General features: G+C 45.6%; 1 protein-coding gene across 1 annotated transcript in view; it reads right to left on the reverse strand.

The window, feature by feature from the left end:
• Window positions 1-21,814, reverse strand: part of SGCD (sarcoglycan delta) — a 211,870-nt gene that overhangs the window by 120,915 nt on the left and 69,141 nt on the right. Inside the window, exon 2 of the mRNA XM_009634710.2 lies at window positions 10,157-10,342. Within this exon, the coding sequence (XP_009633005.1) occupies window positions 10,157-10,342 (186 nt within the window). The remainder of the gene's footprint in view (window positions 1-10,156; window positions 10,343-21,814) is intronic.

A 21,814-nucleotide genomic window follows, 5' to 3' on the forward strand; every position in this document is an offset into this window, starting at 1 on the left:
TGACTCGTGCAATACAAGGCATTAATGAACAACACGAAGAACACAAGAAAGCAGAACGCTCTCGTGCTTTTCAACTTTGGTATCTTCAGAGGAGAGAATAAACAGTAAGAAATGGCCAGGTCTGCTGCTACAACACACACTTTTATTTTTGTCATGCCTGTTTTCAGATGTGCAATACAAGGAGGGATTTTAATAGCGCCGAAGGGTGCAATCAGAGCGGCTGTGCTGCCAGAAGCGGCACGGAAACACTGATAGTCGTAATTAGGCAGAATGTGTAATTGAAGGGCCGCACGCTTGAGTCTGAGGTGGGGGCTTTAGCGCGGGGTGCTGGGCTCCTCCCCAGACACGGCACCCGCAGGCTCCCCTTGGGCCCCAGCTCACCTCTGCATCAAAGGGGCACCGTGGCACCTCGCTGAGAGGAGCAGGACTGGGTCCCAATGCCCATGCCACAGAGGGATGGTTTATAAAATGTCATGCCTACTTTAGAGGCACAGTCCCTGCACCAGGATTACTGGGGCAAGGCACCCCAGAAGAAGTTGCCCAAGCCCATATTGCCATGTCGACCCCACCTGCCAAACCATGGGCAGTTCATGAGAAAGACCCACTTCTTGCAGCAACTAAGACCAAGCCTGTGGCCTTGGAGCCCTGTACAGATGCAGGAGCAGGGAGATGTCCAAGATGTGCCCAACACCAAAGGAAGTGCCTGTGCTTAGCCCAGCACACCTCAAGCTGGCAGAGACCCTCTCCTGTGCTTCCCGGGACATACTAAGCCAAAAGGCTTGTAGCTTTTTGCTAGAATAACCAAAATACCCTTAGAAGTCAACAAGAACTGTACAAAACCAGAAACCACCATTTGTGATGGAAATGAAACCACCAGGAGGACTCAGGCAAGACACATGCACCCGCACCCCCTGCACCCATCTGCGGGGACACCATCACGCAGCATGGCCAGTTCAGGAGGGTGGACTGCGTCCCTGGCCTTCTCAGAAACACACCACAAGCCAGGCTTCCGAGTAATTAAACTTTAATTTTAACCGGTTAACCCACACTGAAGAATCATTTATGAGGACCCTCAGTCACCTTAATTGCATAAGGATAAAATAATTTTCAGAGACCCCATGTGTGGGAATAAATTTTTCAGGTTTGTTTTTTTTCTTTTTTCCCCTGTTCCTGTGGTGGGATGCAAACTCTAAAGACTTCAATTAGAAGCAATTACCGGAGATGTAGAAGCTTCTCTGAGGTTAAGCTGCCCTTCATTTTCTCAAGAGAAGCCTTTAATTAAATGCAAATAATCACAAATTTCATATAGCAGATTGCCATAATTTCACTATTAGTTACTGGATCTCATTTAAAAAGGAAAGAGGTGGGCAGTAGTGCTGGGCGGACGCAAAGTAATGAGAACTCAAGAGGTCAAGGCTGAATTACCTGCGTAAATCTATTCCTCTTCTATAAATCTGTCTGCAACCACATCATTTCAGTGTTAGCAGGTTGTCCTTCATGCAAGTGCACTGGAGTGTAGTCCCATAGAAACTCGGGCCTCAATACAAATAATTACCTCAGTCCATCTTACTGTTGACCATGGCAGCGAAGGCAGGATGGGTAATGGGGAAGATGTAATTGAAGTGGAAATGACCAGAACTAAAATGCAAGCTATGATGAATTCAAACGGTATATTCAAGCTCATCTCCATAGCAGAGCTCTGGAAGAACAGGCACATGAAATGGCAGCAAGTATTTTAAGCACATCTATCAAATCGGGTATGGTAGCGTATAAGTAGAGAAGAGACAATACAGCATGCGGGAGGGGAGGGGAAAGACTCCACACAACCACAGGACTGTAATTCCGTCCTCAAAGCCGCCAGTCTTTAGAGCAGGTTCTGACAATTGCAGAAGGTAAATAAATGTGTACAACTGCAGAGAGAACATGCGGCTTTCTTCTTACTCCTTTTGTTTAGCCCAACACAAGCTTATCATAGCCAACGGGCAGCAGTGAGCCCACAAGCTGGGGCTTCCCCCAAAGAAGGTGAAGGCTTCCCCCATTCAGTACCTTGCAGTGCCATTTACAGTGTTAAGAGAGCACCGTCTCCATCCCCTTTTCCATGGATTAGGCTACAACCCAAGATGCAAAACAGCAGGGGACCAAATGCCAAGAAACGTTTTAAGCAGCAGCTTTCTGAAAAGCTGATGGCTTTGCAGTTCCAGGACAAGATGAAAGAGGCATGGAGGCTACTCCAAGCGGCACCTCAGCCTTCAGGCAACTGGTTATGCAGAAGAGGTGCCTCAGAAGAATTATATTTTTGTTATAGCAATGGCTGCTAGGTTTTCAAAGCCGAGAAGGTCATTGCTCTCTGCCGTGCAGAGAGTTTGGGAGGGATGTCAGGAAGCTCAGAAGGAAAAAAAAAAAAGCGCAAGGAACAAGAGAAGAAGCAGTGGAAAACTTACTCTACGGCTCAGCTTGGCATGTCATTTCTGTATGGATTCCCAAATTAAATCATTTCTCCTACCGTACTGTGAGAATATGGGGAGGGATCAGATTGTAAGCTATTCAGAGGACTGATTATCGGCATTTTAGCAGCGAGCTTGTTTTTGTTCTTTTGCACATTTATAATAATACCTTTTACATGTTCTCTAAGAGACAAATCTCTCTCTGCTTCAGAACTGCTAGTCTGAAGATCTTTTGTTGGCACGGAGACGAATGCTAATGTGAAATATCTTATTTCTTCAGATGAAAGAGAAGCTGAGAACAATCCCCTCTGGAGGGAGGTGGCAGAAGGTGGGATCCAGGATCAAGAGTTTCTGACTCACCCCCCCCGCACAGCCCACCCGTGCCCTCCTCGCTGTTCACCGGGTCCTGCTGCTATCACATGGTGGAGCAGCTCCTCCCGGTCTGATAACACTCCCCATCGCGCTCCCCGCAGCGCAGTGGGGATTTGGGGTTCCGGCAGATGGGTCACTGTGCACATGCAGAAACGTGTGGAAATGAAGCGTTTTGCCAGAGACCAAATGCTCAACCTCACATCATAAACCATCCAAATCCCTGATACTCTCTTCCCCTCTCCATCTATTTTGATCCCTCGGTTCTTGGAGGGGCCAAAGCAAGTCGTAATGTATTTTTAATGCAGCAATATATTATCCTGCTGTGGAGATACGGCTGTTGAGGCTGGACAGCGTGGCCCATACAGCAAATCTGCCAGCTGATGTTTTGCCTGTATGCATGCACTGAACTGCAAGTATGAGGAGAGGGATGTTGCTGAGTTTCCAACAGCTTCCTTCAAATCAGTAGAAATACTAAGTACAGTATGCTGGGTATCTGGATGCCAGGGATAAATTCTTGGGTGTCTGGTAGGAAAACAGCATCAATAAAAGCTTTTTCTGCTATGGGGACATTTATAACATCTCTCGCTCCTGGTGAGTAGTAAGTACAGAGCTTATGCAGCAGCTTCTTCCACAGTAGGGATACCAATAAATAAGATTGCTTTGTTCTGCCCCTGAAAAATAAAGAAACTAAATATGTTTGAGATATTCCTGTCTCCTGGACACATACTTCTGTTCAGATGGCTTGAGTATGAACAGTGGCTTAGAAACAAGTGAGAAGCGAGAGCTGGAAGCCTTTCCATCAAGACAGAAGCACAATCATGTAAGTCTCAGTTCTTCATGAAACCCACCCCAAAATGTTTGTGGGAAAAGGGCCATCTGCCATCGTAACACTCTGTACACCACAGGCTGCCTTGTCAAAGAAAAACCTAAATGACTGCAGTGCAACATATCCAGCTTGGTTTAGGGGTACCACTGGAAGACTCATGCTGTCACTACTTCCTTTGCTCCCAGGACATATCTGTAAGCACAGCCAATGCCATGGCAGGCCTCTGAAAAACGCAACGGGTCAGCAGAGACTGGAGACAGCGAGGTAAAAATATGGGGTCCTTTCATCACTTTTTGGTAACAAGGAAGATGAAAGCCTTATGTGCTTATGCTGGCTGAGAAAATGTGGTATTAGGATAATAAAAATGAAATATTATCAGAAACCGAGTTTTCAAAGCTGTAGCACTAGAAGAAACTGATGCATTATAACACAGCGAGTCATCAGTACCAAATGCTTGACACTCTGGAGGATGCTGCACTGACAGGGTCAAACTTGTAATAACATCATGGAATATCCTATTGAAAATGACTATATTATTCTAAACTCCAAAGGAGTGAAGGCAAAAGAAGTACTATATGTATCTTTAAAAAAAGATAAGTAATCCCAATTGCTTTTCATACAGAAACAGAAACTCTCTAGGAATGAAATTCAGATCTCTAAAAAGGGGAAAAGAAAAGCATAACACATTTTTTCCTCAATCCAGGAGGAAGGAAATTAGAATTTACTGTAAAAAAACGTGCAAATAAAAAACGTTATGGTGAAGGGGTTGATCAACTGATGTCTATGCCAAGATTCCTACTAAAATCCAGGGGGTACAGAGTTCATAGAAACTTCTTCACTTAATAGTACAGTCACTCACAGTATCGTTGGCGTTGTCAGGCCTCTACGAGATTAACATCTTTATATCAGAAAATGCAGTCCATGTGAATGAGGAAAGAAGGGAAATACACAAAGCTCTTGGGTCACGCAAGCAGTCTCAGAACAATTACTTGTTTTATAAATAGAGCAGCGCGAATTAGAATGGAAAAGTGCACAATTCTGTATGTATGTGCGAGGGAGAGAGGAAAAAAGAACTTCAAAATCCTCAATAAGGATATAGTAATATTAATTCTAACTCTAAACAACTTTAGCTGACTGATTACAGTTGCACTACAAAGCAGATCAGATTTCTTTCCCATGTTGGCCTTACCATTGCACCTAAAGAGACCCCAGAGAAATCATGAAAAAGGAATATAAACTGCACAGCCATTTTCTTCTGGGGCAACTTTTAATTTAAAAAAAAATAAATAAATAGAACAAAGTCTATTCCTTTAAATCATTAGTAAAAGAATCCTGCCTGTTAGGGCAATGAGCTTTCCTAACTCTAATCCATCTTTACTGCTGTGTTATTACCCTACTGTTTTCCTGTAATTAAAATGTGGCAGGTAGTTTACACACAAGAGGGAGTAATTGTATTGGAAATAACTGTTCATAACCAAATTGTAAAAGCTCATTTTTCTTATCAACTTTTAATAAAGAAAGATAATAATATTAACATTTGTGCCACCTACAGCAGCATTTTCTCTCTCTAAATTGCTAACATCTCACTCAATAACGCTAAAACATACCCCTTCAGCTGTGAATGCAGCCTGCAGCAAAAAAAAAAAGGAAAAATCTGAACAATCACCATCATTTGTTCCTGTTTAATTGAAATCATAAAATATGGTTCAACATCACGCTAAAGGACCCAAACCTTCAAAAAACCTTGCGTGGTTCTGGAAGGAGAACAGAGTCTGCATGTGCTGTGGTTAAGGAGCACCCCAACCTCAGCCTGACCAGGCCAGGAAGAGAAGATCCCCCCTTCTCTGCATCCCGAGGAAGATGGAACGAGCCAGGGCATTGCCTGCCCATTTATACACTGCATTTCCCCAAAGTTGCCTCCAAGGCACAAGCAGTCTGCATGGATTTGCACAGGTCTGGAAGCAACACATGCTCTCCTGGCTCGGAGGAAGATGTTAACCTTGGCTCATGAAGTACCAACACTGCAAAACTTTCTCCTTACAAAGACTATTCTGGAGCCTTTGTTTTGGCTGATACTTAGAAGACAGTTCTCCGGGCCTTTCAAGCCTTGCAAGCTGACCGACTAGGGGAAAAATATTATTTATTATTACTTACAGTCTGGTAGTACCTGCCAATATATAGGACTACAGGATGCCACATGCAAACAGCTTCTGCTTCTATCCAGCAGCTCTGGATAGAAACACTAGGGAAGGGCAAAGGAAAAGCAAAGGATCCTCAGTGGTTTGATGGGCAGACAACTAGGTGGATGTTTGCCATTTACATGCAGCCACAACAGGACACAGTTCTTGTCCCTCCTGTTTAGAGGCCCTCCTGCTGCCTAAGAGGCAATAAAGGGGTACAAATGGATAATGCTTCAGACTCCTAACACTGTTCAAAATACAAGGCATTGCATATTAACCTTGTGGAAAGAGGTCAATGCACTGTTATTGTCTATTACCTGAGCCTTCTGAGCCTTGTACTGTTTAAAATAAGGATATTGGTTTGCTGTGTTTATGTAAGCACGTCTTTTGTTGTAATGTTCAGAAACTGATACAACAGGAAGCTTTTTAAAAATGGGTTAAGTTCACTAGTAATAGCTGAAATCGAGATGCCCAGCACACCATAGGCATACAGCATAAAAGATGCATGTGCTTATATACGCAATCATGGGCAATCCTACTGCTGAAGAGCTACATCACTGGATGCTAATGCAGGTGGACCATAAAGAGGAAGGTCGTTAAGAGCTCTGGTTCCAGCCTTGTAATTAGATTGGCATGTAGAAACCCTCACGGGGGCTGTGCCAGCCTCAACTGAGCTCTGCACAGCTCGAGGTTGAGGGCTCCACCACGCAAGCACGACAGCAGGATGCAGCCCGAGCCCGCGCTGGACCTGCAGACCCAGGGGCTCAGGCACACACACACAGCCCGCAGGCATTAGGCTTTTTTTCTCCCCAAATCAAATATGTGCAAACCGCACACTTCTACCAGGCTTGTCCAAGATCTGAATGAAGCAGAGTTCCCTCTACCTATATATCACCGGAAAGCTGACTGCTGGATGGTGGTTTCTACCTCAATTAGGTTAGGCCACCTGCAGGGTGCCTTTGGGTTTCAACCCAGACCTGTGGCTTTAGTCCGTATTTGTTCAGTGGTTTGGCTTAAAAATCAAAGTAAGGTTTAGAGGTAACAACCTTTACGGAGCTTCCCACAGCCCCAGAGCAGCGCAGCGCTGATGTAAATGAACTGGATAAATGGACCTGGCTATGGGAACCAGCTGTGGGACCGGCAGATGATATTCGATGTCCCCTCCAGGTCTGTTTTTCATGCAGCCTGAGCCTGATAAAGGCATTGAAAAAAAATTATAGACCAAATACTACATGAGAACTGGACAACTGTGCCAGAGGATGGACTAGACAGTGACCAACTGGCCCCACATGAACGCGACACTGCGTTCACAGCCCCTTGTAAAAAGCAATAGCCACACATAAATTTGTTTAAGCCTTGAACATTCAGATAAAAGCAAAACCTAGAAAAAATTAGCGATGCCTTGCTTTTTAAAGCCACGGATTGGAAGCTTAGGGTTTAATTTTACAGTTGTCTCCTGGAGCAGTGAGCTGGTGGGGCATGCAGAGGGGAGAGAAAGGGAGTTCAGGGCTTGAGGTAGAAGTGGAGTGGATGGGTACTGCTACACCATGCATGAGAAGGTGGGTTTTTTTTCCCCTGAGCTTGTCTTGCTTCATCTCCTCCTCCCTTCTCCACTCCCCATTATCAGCATTTAAAACACCCCTGAGTTTTCTTGAGCAGGTTTGCCATGCTCATTAAAATACTGTGAGCACTTGTTGGCTATAATGAGCACTCATTAAATTCTGGTAAGTGCCAGGACTGTCCTGTAGAGTTGAACGGACTCAGGTTCTGGGAGGAGAGCTCAGGGGTGGGAAGATACTGGAAATACTACATTTTCCACAGGAACAGAACTGCAAACTTTCCCCTCCTTTTTTGCTCTGCAAGCACTGGGGTAGCTCAGACCTGCGAAGCAGCAGCTGTTGCTTACTGAGTACGCGAGTCATTCCCCCACCCCAGAAGGACTCTCAGCTCCTCTTATCAGAACAGGAACAAATTAAAGATTTTTTCCATATTTGCATCTCCTCATTTGAGAATTTTCCTACATTTGTTATTTAGAGATAAAAGTCTGCCTCTAAAAATTCACTTAGTAAAGTGGTTTTCTCAGCCTCAGGGAATGGTGCAGGAGGGATTGCAGAGCAGGATCCAAAGCAGCTGGCGAGGCTGCAGGAGCAGCAGGAGATCAGGAGACGAATGGGTGCATTCTGGGGCAAGGATCACATTTTACATGCTCTGTTCTTATATTTATTTCCAATTGGCCGTGTCAGAGACACACACCCTGACTAGCGTGGCCATGCCTATAACCATAAAGCAGTTCCCACTGCAGGATTCAGTGCTACCGTCTGTGTTTTTATCACCCAAAGCTGTTCACCGTCTACTAGCTTTAGAAGATATGAATTAACTAAAACCATATACAGATATACTTTACCCTGGACTAATCCCCAGAGAGTCATAGAGGGTAAGTGACTATTTAAGGAAACTGAATCAGACAAGAGCTTGAAGATCAGTGCATCCCCAAAAAAGCCAGTATATACCATAGTGGGGCAGAGAGAGCTGCTGGAAGGGGGAGGTTTCTGGAAGTAACCCTAGGAGATGACCCTTCTGCAGATGGCCTGCAAAATGCAACGCATCAGGAGCAGGCTGTGGGTGAGAAAGGAGCAGAGAAGTTCACCTGGCTTCCCAAGCAGACTGACCACCACCACATAGCAGAAAGCATGGGCCTGACATACCGAGGTTATGTTATTGTAAAGAAATAGCATTCCTGAAAAGTGGGAATCTGAAATCCTATTATGTAGTGCTTGGGCTGATACCCATACCACTGCCTGTATGATCAGCGTATGACCAAGCCTTCCATCACCTCAGAAATATCTCCTTTTCATCTACATTCATCTAAAGACCACAATTTAGCACAAAATAAGTATCGAAACGGCATCAATTTCCCAAGATTAGATAACTGGTCTGATTAGGCATTAATTGCTCCGTTTTGGCTCACTCTTCATCCACTCACAGGAGCTCTTTGCGGATTACTGCTTTATAATTGCTTGCTCCCTAAGCACACATGCATTGCAATCTTCTGCACACCTTGACAGCATCCTGGTTAGAGAAAATGAATTCTACGTGTTCCCCTGACACAGCATTTTGTCTGCCGGATACAGTAAGTCAACTTGTTTAGTAAGTCAATTGTTTACTCAACTTCTCATAGCCCATTAATGACAGAATGTCGGACACAGCTTCCCAAGACCAAAGCAGAGAAAGAAATGCCGTCAGACTTCAAACACGCTGCTCGCATCAGAGCCTGGCTGGGAAAGTCCTTGAAAGTGGTCTAGGGGAATTTAGCTTTACAGCTCTCTCATGAAGTAAATCCAGGATTAAAGCCTCCAACTTAGTTTCTCCCAAAGACTCAAATGATCTTAAAATAAGCAGCAGGGGCTGCTTTCAAGAACAGGGGACCAATCATTTCATTTTCACTCTGCTTGGCCAAATTATCTACTGAAAAACTAGGACCTGCCATATATAAAGGCTCACTAGCCCTGGAAGCAGGGTGTGCCTGGTTCATCATGGCCTGGCTTTCAGTGTCTTTGAGCAGGAGAGGTGAAGCTCACCCTGCAAAAAGCCAGTTCAAGATCAAGGCACCCCTTAAGATCTCAAATAGAGTTTGACCAGAGTTCAAGTGATGCACAGAGTGCTCCAGGCCCAGAAGGCACCATCTGCCCCAGTGCAATCTAACTCCCAGTACAGCTGCCCAACATTTTCCTAGGGGCTTCTGGAAAGCTAAGCCTAGCAGGACTGATATGCACCAACCAGAGCACAGCGAGGAAAAAGATATGCTCCACCTAAATACCACACCCAGAGAGCCACTCTGGAAATTTTGTTTTTCTTCATGAAGCTTCTGGAACCACATCATTACGGAACATTATGAATTTTCCCTAAGAAAAAGGCAAATCAAGTTTCTTGACTTCCCAGTCATGGAGAAAAGCAGAGAAAGTGTCAGAGAAACGCTCAAACCCATTCCCACAGTCCAGTTCAAAATAACCTATTCCATTAATTTTGAAGCACTTCATAATTCCAAATTGGGGGAGGGTGGTGTATATTGTTTACATATATGCATGTGTATATATATATAGCAGGTAGGAGGAACGTGATCTGCAATGCTGAGCTGATTCCTCAGCTTGGCAATACTGCAGACATCTCCAGCAGAAAAAGAGGATCACTGGGTAAATTTGTTCCTCCCTGTAATAACAGCTATCCATGGCAACTAAAACACCCCGTTACTGAAGCTGTGTCTGAATTCATGCTCAGCGGAAAGACCATCACCCTCCCTCTTCTTCCCCAGACCTTTCAGGGTTACCCCTACTTACAATTGTGAAGTTCATAACCTTCAGAATCCAGATGGTCATAGCAAGGTTCACCAGGATTAAAATCATTAGGAGCAGCACAAAGAAATAGAGGCATCTCTTCCTCCAGCCATAAATCCCCACTTTGTATACCTGGGGTCCTTCTGAGGTCTGCATGGTGCTCCGGTGCGCGTACTGTTCCTGAGGCATCTGAAATGATCACAAAGAAATACCCACGTGTATTAAGCGGCAAGAGAAAGCCGATGATAAAAACTGCTTGTGTCTGTGCCTCTTAGAGGGTTTCAGTTTTTCTTTTTCAGAGTTTACCAGCTGGGCAGTGTCTCTTTCGATATCTTGGTTCTGCATTATTTTTCTTTCTGCTTACTGTACGCAGTAATGCACCAAAAGAGAATTTTGTGTTACATGTGTATATGTTTATAAATACCCATAGGCACACCGTCCAAAGGTATGCTATGGAGATCACTCTCGAGTCACTCTGTTCACCACCCCAGATTTTGCAAGGCAGGCACTCCAGGGCCTCTAAGGATCCTGAGGGGAAAATTTTGCATGTGCTTGGTAAAAGCAGTTGAGTTCAGCAGTTTGTTTTGAAGATGCAATATTACTTCTCAGAGGCTTTAATTAAAAAAAAAAAAAAAATCATCTCAAATAAAATCATTCCTTTCAGCCAAAGAAAAAAGGCAATAGGGAAACGTTTGTCTTTCTTCCTTCCCGCACCCCAATCTTTCTTAACCAAGTAACCTGAAGCACAAGGCTCTCCAGCTGCTACATCCCTAGTGAATTATCCCCAAATGTCTATGCTGGTTTAAACAAGACCTCTGATACCCTGGGCGGGCATGGCACGCTAGGACAACACTGGGGGCCAAAACCAAGGAAAGAGAGAAGGAAGGAATGCAGGTGCTGAGGAAAGCAGCACAGCAGCATCCCCAGAAGAATTTGCTTTACAGTCCCCTGTGGTGAGCACCATCTCCCCTCCTACACCCCGGTGGGCATCTGGCTGCCCCCACCACGGGTGGAAAGAGATGGGTGCTTTTAACCGGCACTGCGGCCAGCTGGGATGGGTCCGGAATACGGCCACTGCAGAACGGTTGTGTGGGAAGGGCTGGGTGCGCAGGGGGTTGTGATCGTGCAGGCATTTCGTGCCGCACAAAAGGAAGCATTCACGCTCTTGCCTTCGCATTCAGGGTGTGGAAAGCCACTTCCATGGGCTTCCCCCAGGGATCAGTTTCTTATGTTTTCAGCCTTTTTTGACACACAGGCTGATGATACCATATCATGTCTAATAACACACAGTTTACTGAGTGTTTTTTATTTTACACTCTAGACAAACAGACCACCACCAAACGTGTTCTTGCACTACTGATTCAACACCACGGGCTTCTTCCTCGAGCTATCTGGCATCGACGTTTGTATTCAGTGAATTACAGAATTCACAGAACAGGAGGAAACAATGCGAATCCGCTCTGTGGGAGCGCGACCCACGAGGGCAGAATGGCACAATGGTAGAAATTAGATGCTCTCTGATAGCAGCTTATGTTTGTTTACCGTTAGTTTCCTGTTTTTTCCTCACTCTTTTGCTAATAGCTTCATATTCCAGCATCTAATAAAATACAGCGTGCAGTGGTGCAGAGCCCATTGCAGGCTGATGCAAGGTGAGTTTCTTCATGGCATAACTTTTATTCCAGTAGCACTGCACCAGGGATGAAGTTAAGACTATCTTTGCTCCTCCAACACTGAAGTCCACACATTTGAGACAAAGGCTGCCTGAAGAGACAATTACCATTTTTTTGGCTTTCACTGCTCCAGAAGTCACCAAGACCTGTGTTTTCTAACGCTGCCTGGTGTTGTCACCTGCAGCCTGGGGGATCACCCACCCCTCCCTTCCTCCACGAGCCTTCACCCCTCACCCAGGCTGAAACACAGTCTCAGGTGCTAAATAAATCCATTCAGGCACTAATTCTTTTCAGATCAGAGGCACTGACACCTCTCCCAGTCTTGACCTATAAAGCAAAACCGACTTAGCAGCGTATTCGGGAAGGCTTTGTTTAGCCCAGGAAGGCTGGTGTGCTCGCACCCCTGCCCTCATCCCAACAGCGATGCTCCTCCAGAGGGTGGAGGTCCTCATCCTTGCCTCCTCTAAGGTCAGCAGCGGTGTTAACCCCCACACTCAAAATTCACAACAGTGGCTGAAAACCAGATGATTTAAAAAAATAATAACAAATGAGGTACTCCTATCATTTTCCTCTCAGATTTCTGAACCATCACATTTTTAAGTGTTTTTTTCCCCTTATACGCTTGAGGGCTAGAGTTCACCCAGGAGTAAAAAGCAGGTCAGCCTTGTGCAACAGTGAGGTGCTACAAAGGGCACCCATGGGAGGAGACCCCGGGCACCACCACTGCCCATTTGCAGGCAGCTGCCAGGCTGAGCCTCCGCCTCTCGAAGGAAGGTGCTGCCTGCGCTCGCTAAACTAGAACTAGAACAAGGCGAGCTTCAAGCCAGCCCGTCCACGCCTCCAAGCCCGCCTGTTTTTTCCAGCTTTCTCAGCTGGTCTAAAAAAAGGATCTCGCATCCCCCCACCAACCGTGCCTCATTTACAACCTCAGACTCCCCCAGCCCCAGCTAACGCCGTGGAGATCCGCAGCATCAGTCAGCGCAGACGATCACATCGCCTCGGGAGGAGCCGACAGCTCACGGCAAGCAAGCCTGTTCTTAATAGGGGATGGTTTGGCCAGTTTAGCCAACATGCATTAGAAGTACATCACCAAAGAAAGGTGTGCCTGTATTAAAGAGCTGTTTTCCGTAGTGTAAATGGGCTCGCCATAAATCGCTTCTGCTGTTCAGACCAGCTGAGGTATCTATCTCTATACCACAAAACCACCCGAAGCCCAGGCACAGCCTTAGCTTTTACCACGGAGATGCAAAGCAAGTTGCTTACAACAGATCCACCTCAGTCTTCACCAGCATTTCTGCTCACAGACGCCAAGTCAGCAACCGTGGAGGGCTTTGCAGCACCGAGCTCATCAGAGAGCGGGGCTGGGTCACCAACAAATGCACACGCTTGGAGGAAAAAAGTCCTTTTTACACTGCTACAACCACTTTGATCTGTGCAAAGGGAAAACTTAAGCAACAATAAATTACAGAGTTTCCACTACCTGGGGGAAATTATAACCACAATGACGGTACAGCCAAGGATTTTATTGCCTAATATTTTCACAGGGGATCCTGGAGAGCACATACTAAATACAGCCCCTCCCTTGGAGAAAATTAATAAATTGCAGCTCTAACCCTCTTCAAAACATGGAAGAAGCTTGACCAGTAAGAAACAATATGAAATACCCAGCTCAAAATATCTCTCTATTACAAAACTTGTTCATCCTCTTCATCCCTTCCCTGCTCTCTCTCTCTTTCATTTTTTCTTTTTTCTTCACTTGCAATCTCTAGGATGGAGAAAATGGCATATCCAGCTGGGGCAAAACTTTGCAGACATCAAAAGAATTTATAGGAACAGAACATAACCACAAAGAGCAACTTGCACCCAGACAGCAGCGTGATTTTGAGAATTTCTCTGGTTCTGGTAAAATATTTAGTTCACAGCTGCCCTAACAGAGATAGAGCAACTGAAGTACCGCAACACACATGATGAGCATGACTTCGTAACACAGCACAAATTTATAACGAGAATAATGTGGGACTTGGAGATGGCATGTTCTTTCTATATAAGCTCTCGCACAGCTACATTTAAAGCTACATATGATTTCTAGCTAGCATTTCCCCCCTGAATTGCAAATGCCAAAAGAAAATGCTCGTGTCTGTAGTTCTCCAGGAAGAGAAGACAGAATGATGGACAGAGAGTGCTGAGGTGTGTTAAACAAACGAGTAGTACAAGGCGGCCTGCAAGGCAACTGCACAAGGAACAAGCTATATCCGCTATCAATAATCTGCTCTGTGTGGGAGGGAAAAGTATGCTAGTCATAATTTACATTTTGGCAACTTCTCCTGACTCAAACATTAAAAAAAACAAAGGCAACCAAAAAAAAAAAAAAGTATTGCTGTGAAAGGGCATCCAGTGGTTGCAGTTGCAAGGTACTCCCCGTTTCAATTACTGAGCCAAAGGGAAAAGCTGTTAGCTGCTTAATGGGATTTGGGTTTTTTTTTCAGGAAAACATTAGGAACAACCACCTAATTTCATAATAGTGGTGTAAAAATAATACTGAAATGAATATAGAAATTGGAAAGAGAAGCACTTTTTCCAAAAGTCAAATCTGAAAGTGTCTGCTTGCCATAAGAGGGCTTAAAGACGCACATGCACAGCACCGGACCACCGTTAGCACATGTATGATCCCATTTACGATACAAAAAACACAGCATGCCAAATCTTCACAGTCTAGCCACAGACAACATTACCATGACTACAAAAGTATAGCCTGGAACCTGGGTAGTTCTCCAAGGAATTCTTGCTGCTGCAGAAAAACGGGTAATAAGTTTTTGCACAAGAGCTTTACGCTGAGTCCTTATATATGAACACTGCAAACAGGGCCTGATACAAAATCCAGTCTGTTTAGAAAAGCTATTCATCCTTTCACTTTAGCATACCTTAGAGATATGGTCCATGACAAGAAAGATTTATTTGTTTTTTTAAGACCACTGGAAGAGTCATGTCACTACGTTCTCTGATCTGCACAGGCTGCTTGCCGAGTACTTCTGGCAAAGAAGCTTCTGCACTTCCCTTCGCAAAGCTGACACCAGGCTCAGATGAAAGGCATCACAAATCAGAACTGGCACTGAGCTTCCAAAAATCATACCAGACCCCACCAGCTATGGCAAATCTTTACCGCATGCCTCTCTCCCTTCCACCACTTCCCTCCTGCCCTGGCAGAAAGCTTCTCACCCAGGGCACGCAACCCTGAATAATCAGGCAGAAGTGTTTTATATGCACAAGGATGGATAAACACCTTTCCCTTACAAACACTGGAGCTGTAACCTTCCCCATCCCTGCTGGCTTTGTAGGCTCAATGAGGGCTATGAACTGGGTGAGGCGTAACAAGAGGAATCAATAACATTTCTGTGCCACGGGGGTTTCTTTGATCAGCGCTTAAATGATGTATGTTTAGTAATAGAACAAATTTAAGCTGAATGGGATGCAATCCAAGAAGGTGGCTTCTCTCTCATGAGCCCACTTGAAATTTTTGGCCAAAAATGCCCTAGAGCTCCTAGAAACTGCTTACTACAGCACAGACCAAAAGCCCCCAAGCCCTGCGCAGCCGACACAGCATCCCTCCTCCCTGCCTGCTTGCATATAGCCCAGGTGTAACACCTTCATCAGAAGAATGAACAGCACCTGACCCCAGCTTAATGATGGGAACACATTTCTAGAGATGAGAGAGGGGTTCAGATTCCCTCGGGCCTTGGACCTACATCTCCCACATCTGCTTTCTCTTTCTGTCCGTATCACTGACGTCCTCTTCTATTTGTTTTTTGAATCAAAAACCTTTTCTTTTGGGCTGAAATGAGAAAAAAAACACCCTAAAAAACCTTCAGAGGTGCTCTCTGCCGTATCGCTGGAGGGCAATGCACTATTCACTACAATTCACTAGCTGTAAATGCTCTGCAGATTCATCCTCTTTAATTTCCCTGTCTTTTAAGCACATACTATCCACCAGGTTCAAAAGAACAGAGTGTTTTGAGCCATCTATCAACAAGGCTCTTTGCCTCTCCGCTCCCCATAAACCTCTCTCTCCAGCTTGACACCCCCAGGCCTGTTAATCCACCAGCATCACAATCCAAAAGTGATTTATGGCCCTGCACACGGGTCAGACTACAGCCTGGGTCTCCATAAAAGGATCTGGCTCTGGAAAATGACTTCTCACTTGCAGCTTGGCCAGCAAGGCCTGAGCACCGGGAAACAGCCCGAAGGATGAAATACTTGCTGGGGTAGTTAAATCTCATTGCTGGGGTAGTTAAATCTCACAGTACTTTTCTCCAGCATCATCTAAGCCATGAGCTTGGGCTCTTCTACCCCGGATGGCTGTGCCAGCGTGGCCTCTGTAACTGCCCTTTGTGTCCCCAAAGCTGAAATCTCTGCTTGTCTATCTCCCTCTGCTTGTCCCTCTGCTTCTGTCAACAGTTCCCATCCCTCTGTATGCAAAGCAGCTCTTCCACGAGTTAGGAAGACCATCATCACTCAATGCCCACTTCTTGGGTATCACCATAAGGTGATACATGGCCAGAGAGACAAAAAGTGGAAGGAAGCATTCTAAGGAATGTTTGCTTCTTTTCTGATTAGTTTCTATCAGTGGGGTACATCACATGTAGGGTTCTTTAAATATCTAGCCTGATTCTGGCAAACATAAGCACATCAACAAGCTTTTCTTGGTCTGCACAGGCCGTTGGTGTACGCTCTGCCTGGTCTACTCGGAAATACCTTTTCCCATGCCCACCTCTTGGATCTTGAGGAAGTTGGACTCACTCAGCACAGGCAGCTAGGGAGACCTTGGGGATTCATCTCCTGATAAAGCATCTCTAATCCAGATCCCTCAATACTCCAGGCTACCCCTACCTCTAACATCTTGAGAGCTCATGTAATTTCCCCAGTTGCTAGGGCTGACCGCATTTCAACAATAAATGTGCTCGAGGATAAGGGCACTGCAAAAGCCTCAGTTTATAAACCAGTATCTTCAAGCAGATGGATTGAATGAAAAGCTGAGCGTGGAACTTCTGCTCTGCTCCGTCAATGCTCTGCATTCAAGGAGCACTTAACAGCAAAACTCTAAACATATTAGAGTTTGCCAGAACAAAACAAAGTAACAGGCAGCTCCATTTCCGAATAACCTCTCCTAAACCAAAAGTAGTGTTTTATTATGATGCTGCGAGAGTCTGTGAACAATGTGATGTGACTATTGCTTCTCTTCTCGCAGAAGAGAAACCTGTGTTATGAGTGTTTCTTCTAACCGTAAGACTTTTTTCTTTATAGTTACCTTGTCTCGATATTTTTCAGAATTAAGGAGAAAATGAAAAGGGAAGTTAACAAGGAAGAAAAAGTTTCTGCAGTGAATTCTCTTATGTATCGAGCTAGTCAACAAAGAATGTCTTTCACAAAATGCCCCACAATTTGTAGCGATACATTCACGCTGCATGCAAACATGGTACCGGTGCTGCTGCATTCACACGCTGGTTCCTTTGCACTGCTCAGATGATGTGAAGCAATCATAAGTCTATGTCCATCTGTGCCAAGTTTATAAGCACTCTTTCCGCTCTTTCCCACTGGAGTGTCTCGAAGCAGGATGAACAAATATGAGAACTACACTAAAATAGCCAGCAGCAGGTGTGACTGCAGGAGTTCTGTGGGAAGAGCAAGAGGTATATCAGCAACCGAGCTCGAATCAAAGAGCGAGCTACAGGAGGTGATACTTTGCAGACTTCTGCCCCAACACGCTCTCACCCCACAGTACCAAGAAAAGAGATATGGCGTGTAGGAATGTGCAAAGACCGTAATATGGATTTATACGGCTGGAACCCAACCGGCATGGCACAAATAGAGAATTGTGGGCTTGAGCATATGCCAGGACCCAGAGTACAGTCTCTGCAGTGATCCTGCTCTCACAAGTTAAAACTTATGCTGCTGCATTTTCCTTCCACCATCTTCCCTTCACGTGACGTGCTCTCTGTGCTTATCCATTCGTTTCTTCGCACAGACACGCTTGCTTTCTAGTTTGTTCTTGGGAAGGACCAGGAGAAGGAATACATGTATTAGCGTGTGCTAACAGCCCTCTTGTCTGTATGCTTCCAAGATCAAGAGACCCTCCAATTTCACTTTAGATGCATAACATTCTGCCCACGCATGCACACACTCTTCAGTCCTTTTGGATACAAAGCAAAGCCTGAATACTTGACCAAGGTGGAGCTGCAGAAAGGTCACCTCTGGCAGGGGGAGGCTCAGGAGCAGCTGCCAGAGTTAGGGAGGAAACCACCATCTCCCTCGACAAAATCCAGCCCAGGGCGTTGCAAAGAGCCTCCCCTGCCCTGTCTGGCCTTACCCCCACACGCACCAGTGTCTCCACTGGGGTCCCATCAAGAGTGGGCAGGGCAAACAGCCCAGCTGGGTACTCGGGATATCCCATGATCCAGACTGATGCCATACCTGATGAAAAACCCGCACTGCTTGTCTCCCCCAGATGTGGGACAGGAGCACCCCTAAAGCCAGGTACGGCAGCGCAGTCCTGGCTGCTTCTTAAGACAGACGTATCCCAGCCTCTGTCTCTCTGGCTCTTCAACACTGATGATCAGATTTGGGAGGTGGGATGCTGCATGATCAGAGGCAGGAACTTGAATTTTCTTTTTTCTTTTTTTTTTTTTTTTAAATAAGCTTGTAACTAGCAGTGAAGAAGATAATAGGCTGACTGGGTGTCTAAATTAACAGCTGCTGAGAAAAGCAGTAGAGCTCCAAGTCTGCAGGGTAAAATGGCAGCCTGCAAAAGCTCAAGCAGCCCAGATCATATGAGACCATCTTTTAATACAGCATTTTCACCGCAGGTATATTTTCTGCAAAAGCAAACTTTGAGCTTATCAAGCCTCATCATTTTCATCATATGCCTCCCTCTTCCACAGCTTGTCTCTGTCCTTCCTCTCATTTCCTTCACCCCCATCAGCCTCCAGGAAGCTACAGCACATCCGCATCTCTTGGATGACGCCTTTCCTGCACCCCACACCAGCAATGTCCTCACTTGTCCCAAACCAACCCATTTCAGCTGACCGTCACTTTCACAGGAAAAAAACAGGTAGGGTGGCAAGATGATACTCCAAAACATTTTTGCCTTCCATTGCATAGAATCTGTTTGCATTGGACCAGATAATATCTCCATTAAAGATCCAAATCCACTGGATAACTCTTTCCAGGTAGGGTTTGCTGTCTGCCTGAGCCCGACGTTGTCCTTTGGAGTTGCCTACGCGCACGCTTCACCAGAATTACTGGGAGAAAGCTTTGGCCCTGTCACATACTGGATCTGATGCACTTTGGTGGTGAACCTCACCTTGTCACTGCATTTTTTGAATTGCTAAGCTGAATGACTGAGCCCTGTATGTGCAGCCCTGCTGGGTGCAGGCAAAGCAAACTGTGGGTCTACTCCCATGAACCAGCCAGAAACGCTTAGCACTATCCCGCTGTATAATTTAATATCCTTAATTCATTCCTTGTTGAAAGAAAAAAAAATACCCCAAACCAACACCACCATAAAACACAGCTAAAAAGCATTTTCAACACATGAAATAACACTGCTGCGAAAATCCAAGGAAGAGGTACTGGCAGAGGGAAGGAAGTTTCTGAAGCAACACGAGGCGGACTCCTCCCGACACCTCCATCCGCCTCGACGCCCGCGCCGTACCCCAACTCCCAACCACAAGCCTGCCATATACGGTGCTGCTATCTCTGCACAGGCAAGGCAAGCTTTAATGCTGCAGCTGAAAGGATGAGAGAGCACTGCCTAAATCTGGCAGGCTCCTAAAGAGAGAGAGAGCTTTTTATCATAAACGTTTCTTAAGTTATTTGGGGAAAGAAACGCAAATCAGAAGAGAAGTTGCAGATAGAACAGCCCCTACATTAATGTTTCCCCTTCTAATCTGCTCTATGTGGTTTCTGACTGTGCTGTCTGTTGCAGTTTGCTCATGCTTTATAAAATACACAAAAAAATACGCAGAGAAATCACAAGGCAATGATTATTACTGAATTACTGCCTCTCTTCACAAGCTAGCTGCACCAGGAATTGCCAAACAGCCCCCAGACAAACATGCTTTCAACTCATTAAACAACTGTAATACAATGCACATATAAACGTACGTATCGTGACCAAATCGCATTTTTTATCAATATCAGTAAGCGACACATAGTACAGAGCCCACCTCTCGCTGGCTTCAGGTTATATACGTACTTACTCCCCAAAACGAAAAAGTTGTGAATTCTTTGGTTACAGGGTTCAGGCAGCCAGAGACGCGGTGCAGGAGTTGCTTTGCCTGCAGAACTACCGAAGCAAAGTTAGCCAGAAACCACCACCCAGCCCCAAACTACTCCCATCCCTGCACAAATATGCCACAACTTCCCATTCTTGACTTTTTTTTCCCCTCTAAACAACAGTCTGAGAGCAAGAAGCCTCTTTGCATGAGCACAACAGAACAGCAAATCACCCCGGCTGCAGCGGGCAGGAGCAACGCAGCTCTTACCTATCCCTCGGCGGGCAGATGAAAACCCTGAGGGGCGCCGGGGGGAAGACGCAGCGCGGCTTTCCGAGCAGCACGAGGCCTGGCCTGTGCTCGTGAGCTGCCCTGTCAGATTTTCCAACAGCAGAATCGCAGCCAAGTCCCTGCCCATGCCTGAAGAATTTCCTGAACAGCATTCCCGTTCTTTTTCTAACTGCTTTGAAACCACACTGTCTGTACTTCAATAAGGCTTTGTCAGGCCAAGTTACAGCTACTGGGCTGGCTCCAGATAGCAATTGAAACCACATGTGTTTTGCATTAAAAGCCCCCTTCTCCACACACACATTCAGACACAGACACCCCCGTCTGCGCCCAGCCCTGGAGCCTGCGTGTCTTGCCGTTGCAGCTCTAAAGCTAGCCATTTCGCTTAGAAACAATAAAAGGATTACGTTGGTGGGGATTTTCTTCGGGAAGAGGAAGAAGAGGGTGGGAGGGATCCCATTCCCACAGATAACACCTCGCCCTGCCTCCTATCTTTTGCCAGCATCAGCGGGTCACGGGAGCCCAGGTTAACACCCGGCTTTGCCAAACCCCAACACACAAGGAAGCACAGGAACAAAAATTTCTGTTCACCACTACTCTCCTCTTACCTTTGCCTCCATCTCTTCTAAAAATTGTGAGAAAAAGCATATTTTTAGCATCTCCAGACTCAGTTCAGCACATCAGAACTGTATCCTAATCTTGACACATACTCCTGTATCTGCTTGTACTAAAAATAATACAACTATTTTTGAGTACTTTCATCCCTCTCTGCTTTCCAGCTGTCCTAACCCTTAAAAATATTTTAAGCACCTTGCATCGCCTTTTAAAGAGCATTAGCATTGCTCTAGTGTTGGCTTAAGAAAAAGAAATAGAAGATATAATGGTATACCTTTAATCAGAACGGGTCCCAGTTCTTAATATCTGTAATCATTTCCAGACAGCACCATGGGTCAAGGCAGAGAACGTGGGCTCTGCAGCTCGAGATGCCCTGCGCCTGGCATGTGCCCGTGAAGCGGAGCCGGAGTAGATGTGGAAATGCACATGGATGTCCCCCTTATTCCACCACGGCTAAGTCCCACCAAAGATGAAACACAGCAGCAGAGTTGTCAAGGTAACAATATAGAAAAGAGACAGTTTAAAGAGAGAGAGTTATATTTTTCCCCTCTTAATGTTCCTTTTCAAAACCGTGCACTCCACTTCTCTCGGGTTATTCTGTTCTGTGATTTACAGAGGTGCGGCGGCCAGATGAAGTGTTTACAAGAGACAAATGCAGCCAGGGATTGGAAATAATTGAAAGCCTTATGTATGGTCTGATCCGGAGCTCACTGAAGGCACTGGGGAGCCTGTTGCCTTCCACGGGCTGTGGCCTGGGTCCATGGCAAGGGCTCATTTACCCACAGGAAGGTGAGATCTGCCTTTCACATGCTGGCAATGAG

Source organism: Egretta garzetta, unplaced genomic scaffold (assembly GCF_000687185.1).
Source record: "Egretta garzetta isolate BGI_Z169 unplaced genomic scaffold, ASM68718v1 scaffold612, whole genome shotgun sequence".
Classification (NCBI taxonomy): domain Eukaryota; kingdom Metazoa; phylum Chordata; class Aves; order Pelecaniformes; family Ardeidae; genus Egretta; species Egretta garzetta.